Raw genomic sequence first — 13,516 nt, forward strand, 5'->3', positions numbered from 1 at the left:
ATATAATAAAATATTTAAATTTCCAGTTGAATTTCTTTTTTTCGAAAAGGGAACTTTAAGTCAGTTGAATTCAATGCAAAAATACGAATTAAAAAAAAAATAGCAGAATTTTCAAGACAGAAGATTAATTTCCTGCCCAGAAACACGAATTTTTAACAAAAGAATTAAGTTTGAGGCAAAAGAGTCGAATTTTTTTAAACAGTTGAATTTTAAACCGATAAAAAAGAATTTACAATAACAGAGATGAATTTCCAACCAAACAGTTCAATTTTTAACTGAAAAAAGATAAGTTTTCAACCAAAAATTGATTTAAAAAAAATTAAAATTGCCTATCGCCCTAAGAAATTGAAAAAAGTCTGGAAATTCTTAAAATTTGAACTGATTCCGAAGCATCTTGTAATATCAATTATTATTATTCACTTGTTCATCCTTAATGTATAGTTCAATTTTAAAAATCATTATAATTTATATTCATATTTGATCAACTAAAAAGGTCTTTTTATCCAAAATTTTCGGTTTCAAACGCCCCTAATTTCTAATTCTTCAAGTCTTCAAAACTGCATTTTAAAATTCTTTAAATAAAAAATGTACGTCTAAAAATTAAAATCCAAAATGGGAAATTTGCAAGTAAAAGATGTTTTAAACATTTGTAAAATTCCCGGTCCAGCGACAATCCGCAAAAATTTCAGGGTGGCCGTTTTAATCGACGAAATAAATTCCCGCTCATTTATCGATTCGCAAACATTTTTAAAGGTCAATGAAATTTACAAAATAGAACACTAAAGCTAAAAAAATTTCCATTTGAGGTAATAAAAACTGATCTGCAAATGACAGCACTCAAAGTGGAAATGTAAAATTTTGAAATTTTGAAATTTTAAAATTGAAATTTGAAAGTTAAAAATTTAAAAATTTTGTATTAAAGTGCTCAATAATTTACACGTGTCAAATTAAAAGTCCTAATATTTTTCAATAAAAAATAAATAAACACACGTTATCATTTTCAATGCTTTAAATTAAAGAATCAATCAATGAACTTTAAAATTTTCAAAATAATATAATTTTAAGGAATCTGAAGATAGAAACGTTGAATATTCCAAAATTGAAAAAATTTTAACCGTTTTTGTTCACTTTTTATTACTTAAATTACAGATAAATAAAAAAAGTGACTTATTTATTAAATAAAAATGTTTTTTATCCAAAATTTTCAACATCAAAGGCTTTTATTTTTTATTTGTTCCAGTCTTTTAGAAAGCATTTAAAAATTCTTCAAATTAAAAATGTAAGCTTAAAAATAAAAAATTTTTATTGAAAATTTTTAAAGTAAAAGAAATTTGAATTACGCATTGTAAGCTAAATAATAGCATAATTCAAAAACATAAAAATTCAACTAATTATTTTAAAACTGTTGAAATTGAATGTGGACAGATTTTTTTCTACAAATTTGTAAAATACTCTGAATTTAACATTTCCATTCTCTGTTACAAATTCGTCTTTTTGATTTGGAAATCAAAAATGTTTTTTGGTCAAAATTTCTTTCTTTTTTTTTTCTCTTTTTTTTAATAAAAATGCAACTTTTTTCTGGAGGATTCAATTATTTGGTTAAAAATTGAGATCTGGATTAAAATTGATCAAGTTTTGTTCCTCACCTTGCAAATGCGTTTGGGGGATGCGTTGCGGATGACCGGGGAAGGTCGTCGGATAACTGACAGTGACGGTATTGGTTGAGGTGACGATTCCGATGGTACCATCCGGAGCCAGGAGTTTAGTACCAGGAGCCATAGGTCTTCCGAGGGCAGCTGCTTGCTGCACATGCTGATTCATCTGCTGCACAGACGCCGAAATTGGATGAGCCTGGGGCAAAACTTGAGTTGCTGGCTGGGAATTTTGCGATGTCGGTGCCTGCATTGACTGCACTTGAGTTGGAGCAGTAGGTGTCTCTGCTGGTGCTTGAACAGTGCTCGTCACTCTTCCCTCGTTGTTGTCCGTGTGAGCTGTTGTCGTTCCACCCAAGTCTTCCGACTTTGGCTCTTCCTTCGTCACTTTCTTCTGCTTCTCCTCCTTCGTTTCAACCTCCACTTGCTCCAAATCCAAGTCGAGGATGTTTGTCTTCTCGCCTCCGGTTATGTTGTCCAGCTCTGGGTCAGCGTATTCCAAAATGTTGAAGTCGGCGCCCATTTCAGCTGTCAAGACGAGAAAGGGACATTGAAAACAGTTGCGGACGAATAGAAAAAAAGGCGTGGATCTTGACAAGCTTTTGAGGCGTTTCGAGAAATTTCCGAGGATTTCAGAGGAAGAAAAAAAAACATCGAATTTCGGGGGCTATTAAAAAGATTTTATCGGATTTTAACGTACTAGAAAAGAATTTCATAAGATTCAAGAAATTTTAATAGGATTTTCATGATGTAAGGTTGTCGTGCTAAAAGGCAGATATCTGGAAAAATAGTTTCTCTATGATATTAAAAATCAACATATTCTAACTTAAAAAAAAACATTTTCTATAAACCATATAAAAACTCACAACAAAAAAACATTAAATTAAACAATGTTTTTTGCAAATTGAATTTTTTTATTCTTTAGAACTCTACCGTTTCCAATTTTTAAATTAACTAAATAATCTTAAAATATAATTATTTGCTAAAACACATTTATCTTACACAAAAATTGTTCTAACGATTATAGCCATAGAAGAAGCCATAGCAAAATTTACTTTCAAAATTGAAAACAGTAATTTAATTGCAAAAAAAAAGGTTAAAATGAATGCTTTTTTGTGTGTACATTTGAACATTTTTCATAAATAATAATGTTTTTGATTTGGAATGACATCAATTATAATATTTTGATTCTTAAAATCATAGAAAAACTATTATTTTCGGATATCTGGAAGGCTTTCAAGGTATTTCGATAAATTCCCCAGGATTTCAGAAGAAAAAACAAATTCAAATTTCACGGAGTTTCAGGGAGTTTTAAAAATATTTTATCGGATTTTAACGGATTGTAGAGATTTGAAGTGATTTTAAAATATTTCAAGGGATACCAAAAAGAATTTCATAAAATTTAAGAAATTTTATTAGGATTTTCAAGATTTAAGGTAGTTGTCGTGCCAAAAGTCAGATATCTGGAGAAATAGTTTCACTATGATTTTAAGAATCAAAATATTCTAACTGATGTCATTTCAAATAAAAAAACATTATTTTCCATAAAGCATATAGAAATTCACAACAACAGAAAACATTAATTTATACAATGTTTTTTGTAAATTGAATTTTCTTATTCTTTGAAACTCTACCGTTTCCAATATTTAAAATAACTAAATAATCTTAAAATATAATTATTTGCTAAAACACATTTATCGTACACAAAAATTGTTCTAACGATTTACAGCCACAGAAGAAGCCATAGCAAAATTTACTTTCAAAATTGAAAACAGTAGAGTTGCAGTTAATGTTTTCCCAGAAAAAATAACCCTTCATTTATTACAATGCAATCATTTTTCAAAAATTGGTAAAAAGCGACGGTCAGAAAAAATTTATTTGCAAAAAAAAAAGGTTAAAATGAATGCTTTTTTGTGTGTGAATTTGAACATTTTTCATAAATAAGGTTTATTTAAGGATTATATTGTTTAAATTGACATACAAATTTTATTTAAAGTAAAAATTTAATAATTCTAAAAAAACAATAAGAAATACACATTTTAAATTAGTTTTATTTAGCCGACAAAAGCAAAATTACAAATTAAACATCAAAACATTTTCTACGTTCCTGATTGTGCATTTAAAAATTAAGAAGCTTCAAACCAATATTTGTGAATTTAAAATGAAATTTTGTAGGTGAATAGAAAAAGGCGTGGATCCAGACAAGCTTTTAAGGTATTTTGATCAATTCCCCAAGATTTCAGAAGAAACAAAAACTTTTAATTTCACGGAGTTTGTATAATATTTAAAGGGGTGCCAAAAAGAATTTCCTAAGATTTAAGAAATTTTAATAGGATTTTCAAGATTTAAGGTAGTTGTGCCAAGTCAGATATCTAAAAAAATAGTTTCTCATTGATTTTAAGAATCAAAATATTACAACTGATGTCATTTCAAATAAAAATATTATTTTTTACGAAAAATATTAAAATTCACAACAAAAAAACATTAATTTTCAACATGTTTTTTGCTTTTCAAATTTTTCTGACCGTCACCTCTTACCAATTTTCGAAAAATGATGGCATTTGAATAAATGACAGCTTATTTTTTCCAGAAAACATTCTCTACAACTCTACTGTTTCTAATTAAAAAAATAAATAATCTTAAAATATAATTATTTGTTTCAAAAATGTTTTATCAAACCAAAAAATTGTTCTAACGATTTAGAGCCATAGATGAAAAATGTATTTGCAAAATTGAAAACAGTAGAGTTGCAGACAATGCTTTCCCGGAAAAAATAAGCCGCCATTTATTATAATACAATAATTTTTCAAAAATTGGTTAGAAGCGGAGGTCAGAAAAAATTTAATTGCAAAAACATGGTTAAAATCAATGTATTTTTTGTGAATTTAAACATTTTTCATAAATAATCATATTTTTTATGTGGAATTAAATCGATTATAATATTTTTATTCTTAAAATCACAGAAAAACTATTTTTTTTCATATATCTGATTAATATATCTGAGACTAATTAAATTAATCAATTGATGCATATATATTTTTTCTATACTTATTATTATTTTATAAAAATTAAAAAATTATAACTTTCATACTTTTCATCAAAGTGTTAAAAGCACTAGAACTCTTCTAAATTTAAAGTATTTAAAACTGTAATTAAATAATGTTTAATTTATGAATTCATCAAACAATTTTATTACATTTTTTTTTAAATTAGGCTTCTTTTTTCTTGTCTGAAAAAAGCTCTTCATTCACTCTCCATTTTTTCTCAAATGCTTCATGATTCTTTTACAAAAAAAAAAACTTTAATGCAAATTTTCGCAAAAAATAAAAAATAACAAGATGACTCTGCGAGAAAATCTAGAAAATAATCTGGGTTTATTTTTTAGTATGTTTACTTGAATGTTCATTATTTTAAGAAACGTTTAAATACTTCAAAAGTTTTAGGTAATTTAAAAAGATTTTCCAGGGCTTTTTCAAGATTAAAACAAAAATTATGGGATTGCAAAGAATTTTCTAAACTTCATGAGGATTTTGAAAGATTTTACAGGATTTAACAAGTTTTAGGGCGATTTTAATGATTTCAAGGGACTTCATAAAACCTTAAATGCTTAAAAAGATTTTTATGAGAAGATTTCAAGTAATTTTTAACGGATTTCAATAGATATAAAGTCATTTAAAACATTTTATAATATTTGTATGAATTACAAACAATTTAACAAGAATTAAGGGGATCTCATAGGATTCAAATATTTCGGTTAATGTGCGTTTTTCAAAAATTTCCTTGAATTTCGAAAGATTTGAAAGGATTACATATGATTTCCAAAATTTTCAAATATTTTAAAGGATTTTTAAGCAATTTTATACATTTTTCAAGGATTTCAATAATTATAAGGAATTTTAAAGAATATCAATTGGTTATTTGAATAAATTTCCCCAAGATCTCAAAGTATTTCATAGAACTTTTTATATTTCAAGAAATATCATAAAATTTAATGTAATTTCACAGAAGTTCAATGGATTTTATAATATTTAAATAATATAATAATAATATTTAAATGCAGTTTTAAAAAATGTCGGAAGGTTGGGAATAATTGTGTAGAACCTACAATTTTTAGTATATTTTAAAATATATCAAGGAATTTTTAAAGAATTTAATCAGATTTCTGAGGATTTCAAAGATTTTAAGAGAATTAAAAAGCTTTTAAGGTATTTCAATCAATTTCTCAGGATTTCAGAAACTAAAACATCAAATTTCACCAAGTTTTCAAAGAATTTTTAAATGGATTTGAACGGATTGTAAAGATTTCATAATATTTCAAGGGATGTCAAAAACAATTTTATCCTATTTCAGAAATTTTAATAGGATTTTCAAGATTTGACGATTTTTTTTAAATTTAAGGATTACAGTTTTTAAATTGATATTAAAAATGATATGAAAAGCAAAAGTTTAATCATTCTAAAAACAAAAACACAATAAGAACAGTAGATTAAAAAAATAAACATAATAAATTAAAAATTAAAAAATTAGTTACATTCCTGACTGAGAATTAAAAAATTAATAAACTTTAAAAAAAAAATATTTACGATTTAAACTCTTGAAGATAGACAATTTAAATTTCAAGGTCTCAAAAATTAAACTATATCAGAATTAAGCATTAAAAACTTTAATTTTAAAGTCAAATAATTAAAATGATGAAAATGATCAAGAACATTAAGAGGTATCATATTATGTACTACCAAATGACATTCAAAATTATTGGATAGATTTTATTATTAAAAAATGAGAATTATGTAAAAAAAAATCACTGTCTTTTTCACCGGTTTCATGATTTTTAACTGAAGTATTTAGGAATTAATGAATTCAAAAACTTGAACCGTTACAAATTAAATAATTGCAAACTTTCTTTAACATTTTTGTCGATGAAAATTAATAATTTTTAGATTGGCAGACATCGAAGTGCTCTATAGAACTAAAATTTATACTTTTCTTTGATCTCGGCTAGTAGCGCTTCTGTTTCATAGCCGTAAGGTTGCATTTTCAATTCTCTCTACTTTCACTTTTGTATCTGTTAAAATGTTTAAAAATATAATCTCCTTCAATAACCTTTAAAAAATCTGCAAATAATAATTTTTTATTGTCATTTTCACGTAAAAAATGACTGTAACTTTATCATGTTTTTCACAAATTTATTTTCTATAAATATTATTAATTTTCTTCGTCATGTTTAACAATTATATTTAAAATTAAAAGTATAAATGGCGTTTTTTAAACGAAAAAATGTATTTTTGATCGCATTTTGTTTCCTCTGAACCTTTCTTGGAAGAGTCACTGTTCTGTTTGAAAATTATGAATAAAAATTCAATTTGTTCATTCAAAGCTATTCGTTCATACTTCTAACTGCAAATATAATTGACAAGCCTTCTGAAAAAAAAATAAATAAAATTTTCATAAAGAAAATTTGGTTGCAAAGAACATGAAACAGCAAAGTTTTAAAAAAAATCCGTTTTTCCTTAAAAAAAAAGCATGAAAAAATTATTATGTGCAGTATTTTTAAAGATTATCGAAGAAAATTATATTTACAAATACTTTAATAAATTAAAAAACTGCAAGCAAATGCTATATAACCTGGAAAATTAATACTAAGGTAATGAGCTTTCATTCAAAAAAATTATGAATCGAAACCAAAAATTAAAATATTCGGTCTTTCCTTGTAAAGTGCAAGAGTAATATCTTGAAAATTAATTATAAAATCGACTCACAAAGTGAATGAATAAATGAATTTGAAGATAATCAGAATTTCCCAGTGAAAGAAAAAGAAATGAAGGTAGATTGGAAGGTAAGAATGACAATTAATTAAATTAAATTTACCAAGAAGCTCATCGTCGTCATCTCCCAAGTCTCCTAATATTGCACCAACGCCCTCGACCTCTCCCAAAGGAGCGGCCTCTTGCTCGAGTTTTTCTAATTCGGCTGTAACGTTATCCGGGATTTCGGAAGCTTCCGGAGCACTGACACTGGGTTCGCTAACTCCCGTGGGAATTACAGGCGGACGGACCATTCCGTGAGCGCCCAGCATTCTTATTCCTTGGCTCATTGCATCTTGGCCAGCGCGCACGATTCGCTGGGCCATTTGTCCTTGATTGGGTTCTGCAGCAGGAAAAATTTTCATTGAAATATTCGCTGCAACTGTTTGCGATTAATGAGAATTTAGAAAGAAATTAATTAAAGAAGTTTGAAACGGCAATTAGAATTGTACCTGAAAATCTTGGCTGTTGCAAGACCTCGTAATGTTCGGGAAGAGCACTTCTGGGACCAGGAAGTCTTTGAAGAACTTGATTTCCTTGGAAGTGCTGTTGAGACACGCCAACGGGTAATGGTGGCCTCAAGAGCATTCTAGTACGAGGGTCCAGTCCCTGAAGCCTCGTGGAATCAAGCTTCCCTGCCATTGCGTGCCTTGGCGTAACTCCTGCAAATAAAAAAATAAAACATATGTCATTTAAATTCGTTTCGTTTATTGTGACTATATTCTAATTATTCCCTCAGCTATTTTTCATTTTGCCCTGACCATTAATGTTCAAAGACTAGAATTTTAAACTTGTGACATTTTTAAAATAGATTCTTTAAATTAAATTTGTATCAAATTTTATAAACAGAATGAAACCATTTAAAATTTTAATTCTCTTTTTTTTATTTCAATCGAAAAATATTACTTTTAGACCATAACAAATGAATTTTCAATCCAAAAGGACGAATGTGAAATATAATAAAAAAATTGAATTTCAGACAAAACATATGACTTTTTATTAAAATATTTAAATTTTCAAAAACAAAATAGTTGAATTTTTAACCACATGGTTGAATCATTAACCGAATCGCTAAATTTTATCCCCAAAGCTATTTTTCATTTTCTCTGACCATTAATGTTCAAAGATTAGAATTTTAAACTTGTAACATTTTTAACATAGAATCTTAAAATTGAACTTGTATCAAATTTTATAAACATAATGAAACCATTTAAAATCAAAAACTTCTTTTTTTGTTCTTTCAATCGAAAAATATTACTTTTTCCCCATAAAAAATTAATTTTCAATCCGAAAGGATGAATTTTCAACATAATAACAAAGAAAAATTGAATTTCAGAAAAAAATATGACTTTTAATCAAAATACTTATATTTTCAAACAAAATAGTTTAATTTTTAAACACATGGTTGAATCGTTAACCCAATTGATGAATTTTCAACGTGAAAATATAAAAATGCCAACAAAACAGTTACATTTTAAACCAAATAACTACATTTTTTAGAAGGCATTTGAATTTTCAACAAAAAAATATGAATCTTAAACAAAACAGTGGAATTTTCTACCAAAAAGCTACAATAATAATTCCTTTAAAAAAATACGAATTTTCAACAAAACAGTTGATATCAGACCAAAAGAAATGACATTTGTTCAAATACTTAAATTTTGAAACAAAATAACTTAATTTGTGACCAAATTGTTGAATTTTCCACCTAAAAATATAAAAATTCCACCGAACTGGTTACATTTTTAACTAAATAACTGCACTTTTGAGAAGACAGTTAAACTTGCAACAAGAAAAAAATGAATTTTTGATTCAAAAGGACGAATTTTCCATAAAAATAGATAAACGTTCAACAGTGGAATTTTCGACCAAAAAGCTCAAATATTAACATTTTAACAAAGACAAATTTTCAACAAAACATTTTTTCCTAAGAAGCTTTTAATTTTCCCTGACCATTTGTATTCAAGGACAATAATTTTAATCTTGCACCATTTTAAAAATAGAATCTTAAAATTAAACTTGTATCAAATTTTACAAACTAAATGAAACAATTTAAAAATTAAATTTTCTTTGTTTTCCTACTTCAATAAAAATTTTATTAATTTTCTAGCATTAAAAATGAAGTTTCAATCCAAAAGGACGAATTGTCAACAAAACAGATGAATTTCAGACAAAAAAGGTATTTTATGAAAATACCTCAATTTTGAAAATAAATAACTTAATTCGCAACCAAATTGTTGAATTTCTCACTTAAAAATATAAAAATGCCACCGAAATAGTTACCTTTCTAACCAAATATCTGCACTTTTGAGAAGATAGTTAAATTTGCAAAAAGGAAAAATATGAATATTTAATTCAAAATAACAATCTGGTTAAACTTTGACTCAAGTAGTGAGATTTTGAATGAGGGAAAATCAATTTCTAACCGAAAATATAATAACTACATTTTCAGTTGAATAAATTAATTTTAAATAAAAAAAAAATTAGTTCTGAGCAAATTGGTTCAACTTTCAACCCACGACATAATATTTCAACTAAAATGATGAATATTTATCTGGAATACTCTAATTGCGCGCGACGCTTCGCGTCGAGTTTGGGCGCACCTAGAGCGCGCAGGTACGCTCTCGCGCTCGTTTTCGTACGTTTCATGCGTACACTTTAACTAAATTTTTTCAAATATCATAAATACTATAAATTAAATCGATAAACTTATGGATCTCTTAAAAAACCAAAATTGCATATTTTTGAAAATGATCTAACTTTTGAAACTTTTGTCTAATGAAGAAATTTCATGATAATAGTTTAGAAAAGCATATATTTTATATCTAGTAGAAATTTGGATTGATATTTCTTAAGATATTAAAAAAAATTTTTTCCCTTTTTTTTGAAAATTTTCAAAGCTTTCAAAAGCATAAAACTTTGTGAAGTTTTATTGGATTTAAAAATGTCATTAGAATAATTTGCAAGTCTTTTTGACACGTAACACAAAATTTGACAAAAATTTCTAAAAATCAAAAAATTTTTATTCAAATTTTGAAAGAGCTCAACCATTTTGAATCTTTTCTAATAGAAAAATTTAACTGACATGGTTTCTAAATAGATTTGATATGCAGTGATGAATTTAAATGAAATTTTCTAATCTTTTAGAAAAATATTTTTTTTATTTTTCTGAACATTTTCAACATTTTCAAAAGCATATAAGCATTCTAATTTTCATCGAAATTTAAAATTTTATTTGAATAATTTGCAAGTCTTCTGCTCATCTATAAGAAACTTTGACAAAAATTTCTAAAATTTGAAGAAACAAAATTTGAAAATTTTGAAAATGTTCTAATTTTTTTAATTGTGAGCTGATCGCAAAATTCGCCTAGAATAGTTTTAAAACATATTTGGTATCTAGTGAAAATTTTGAATGAAATTTTTGGATCTATGAAAAAAATTGTTTTTTTTTTTCTATTTTTTGAAAAGTATATAACTTTTCTAATTTTTATCAAAATAAAAAATTTTATTTATTTATTTTTTTGCAAGTCTTTTACCCATCTATAAAAAACTTTGACAAAAATCTATAATATTTGAAGAAAAAAAATGGAAATTTTGAAAATGCACTAAATTTTTTAATTTTGGTTGAAAATGTCTGATTAACGAACGTAACTTTCATTTTGGGGGCCTTCAGAAGTGTATGAAATGCGGACTCGATTGGACACACAGAGATGCATTTTGAACTAAAATAAATAATCTTCAACCAAAAAATGTTTTTTGATAAAGTGGTTTAACCATCAAACAGAATTTTCAACCAGATAACATAAATTCTTAAAGAATGATGTGATAGTAAATATTTTAACTGAAATTTCAAAAAATTGTAAACAAAAAAACTCTACCCTAAAAAAACCCTGTTTAAAAAAAAACAACCCCAAGAAGATGAATTTTAAAACCAATTAGTTGAATCCTCAACCAAAGAAGATTAATTTTCAACCAAAAAGTTACATTTTTAACCAAAAAAGAGAAAATTTCTACCAAAATAGATGAATTTTAAACCGAAAAGGCGAATTTTCAACCAAATAATTGAATTTTCAACCAAGAAAGCTTTCAGTTGAATTTTTTACTTTTCCACAAAATTGTTATATTTGCAACCAAAATATACAATTTTTAACTAAAAATATAATCTTCAAGAGGCAAGTAAATAACAAGAATATTGTATCAGGGCGTCCGCAAACTACACTTTCGAAATTTCTCCAACCATTTTTTTATTTTCCCTGACCATTAATATTCAAAGACCAGATTTTTAATTTTGTAACATTTTAAAAACAGAATCTTTTATAAGCGGAATAAAATAATTTCGAATTAAAATTTCAAATTTATTATCTTTGACAGTTATTTAAAGTGCCTACATGGTGCCCAGCGATTTTTAGGAACAAAATTCAAGGTCTTTTCCAGATTTTTCAGATCAAGAAATCAAGTTTTTCCAGGTCTCCTTTTTTTTACAAAAAATAATTAGATAACCGTTTGTTCTAAATTAAAAAAATGAGCCATTTGAATTTTTTTTGGCCAACATTTTTGAAAGAAAGCAGAATCATAAATAAACAAATTCTTCATATTTTACGAAAAGAAGTCCTCTTTGAAAGCTTTGAAGTCATTGTGAAATCCTTGCAATCTTTATGAAATGTTCGAAATCTTAGGGATTTTTTAAAAGAGATATTTGTGAAATTTATGCTAAATCTTTGTTTGTAAAATCTTTTTTATTCGTAGAAATCATTGAATTATTCGAAACCTCAGTTAAATCTTTTCAAATAGTTTAAAGTCTGAAAATTTTTGATATCTTGAAAATCTGGTTCACTGTATGCTCTTTGAAATTTTTGTAATTGTTGTCTTCTTTTAAAATCTGTGTGAATATTTTGAAATATTTCTGACATCTTTCCGAAATCTTCTGCATTCATTTGGATTCATTCAAATCTTTCTAATCTGGGGGGGGGGGGGGGGGGGGGGGGTACCTAGAAGAACAAAAATGCCTCGAAATTTATTCTGTGATCAGCAAAAGATAAATTATATCTTGATAAATATGAAACTATAGCTATAAATAAAAGCTTAAATTACTTTTCGCATTTCAATAAAATAACTGTTTTAAAACTTTAAAAAAAAATTAATTCAAAGTTCTCGTGAAAAATTCAAGGAGATTTTTCAGGTATTCAAGGTTGCTGGACATCTTCTTGGCTTCTTATAAAAATTCAAGGACTTTTTCAAGATTTTTTTCGAAATCCCAGACTTGTCCTGATCAATAAAATTCCCTCACTTTTCCCTGACTTACGATTAGACTTTTTGAGGATTCTAAATTCGTACTTCAAAGCTTTTCAGAAATTAAAAACAGGATTTTGAATTATTATATATATATTTAAATTATTGAAATATTGGGACTCACCAATAGGATTTCTAATGAGGACATTAGGTGGTAACGGCATTCTAGGTCTGACAATTCCAGGAGGAAGAGGTTGTCTGAAAGTTCCTTCCGCGGTATTTCCGGACGGCTGAGGATGCTGTGGCAATTGTATTTGTCCAGTTTCAAATTGTTGAGGTAGAACATCACCGGTATTTTGCCCATCTGGAAAAAAATATTAAAAATTATAAAATATACGCATATTATCCGCATTTTAAATTTACACGATCTATACACTTTACGCTTAGCTTTTCTATCTCAAGTTCTTAAAACTAAATAGAGTAAAGCCTCAACCAACATTATTTTAATGACATCAGGTACAGGACACGGACAAACTTCAGATATCAAAAACAATTTCAATAGGGGCACACATTTTGAAAAACAGTACCAAGACAGTGACATGCAATTTTATAAATACATAATAAACATGGAATGCTTTAAAAAAAAAGTCAGACGAAATTTCGAAATAATTGGTTCTTTGGGAATACTAGGCAGTCTGATAAGTCCCTGAAAAATGAAACACGGATACTTTTTTTTTGCCAAAGTCGGTTTTATTTTTCAACATACTCTCCTTTTAGGTCGATACAGCGAGTCCAATGATTTTCTAACTTTTTGATACCGTCCGAAAAGTA

The 13,516-nt window shown here is 26.8% G+C and overlaps 1 protein-coding gene across 3 annotated transcripts in view; it reads right to left on the reverse strand.

Annotated features, from left to right (window-relative positions):
• The window catches only part of LOC117171274 (histone-lysine N-methyltransferase 2C-like), a 166,826-nt gene that overhangs the window by 72,987 nt on the left and 80,323 nt on the right, over window positions 1-13,516 (reverse strand). For all 3 annotated transcript variants that reach the window (XM_033358411.1, XM_033358413.1, XM_033358412.1), the window contains exons 18-21: window positions 12,870-13,049; window positions 7,909-8,118; window positions 7,521-7,799; window positions 1,647-2,180 (exon numbers count right to left, since the gene is read on the reverse strand). In XM_033358411.1, coding sequence (XP_033214302.1) covers window positions 1,647-2,180; window positions 7,521-7,799; window positions 7,909-8,118; window positions 12,870-13,049 — 1,203 coding nt within the window. The remainder of the gene's footprint in view (window positions 1-1,646; window positions 2,181-7,520; window positions 7,800-7,908; window positions 8,119-12,869; window positions 13,050-13,516) is intronic.

The sequence above is a fragment of the Belonocnema kinseyi genome, chromosome 4 (genome assembly GCF_010883055.1).
Source record: "Belonocnema kinseyi isolate 2016_QV_RU_SX_M_011 chromosome 4, B_treatae_v1, whole genome shotgun sequence".
In the NCBI taxonomy this organism is placed as follows: domain Eukaryota; kingdom Metazoa; phylum Arthropoda; class Insecta; order Hymenoptera; family Cynipidae; genus Belonocnema; species Belonocnema kinseyi.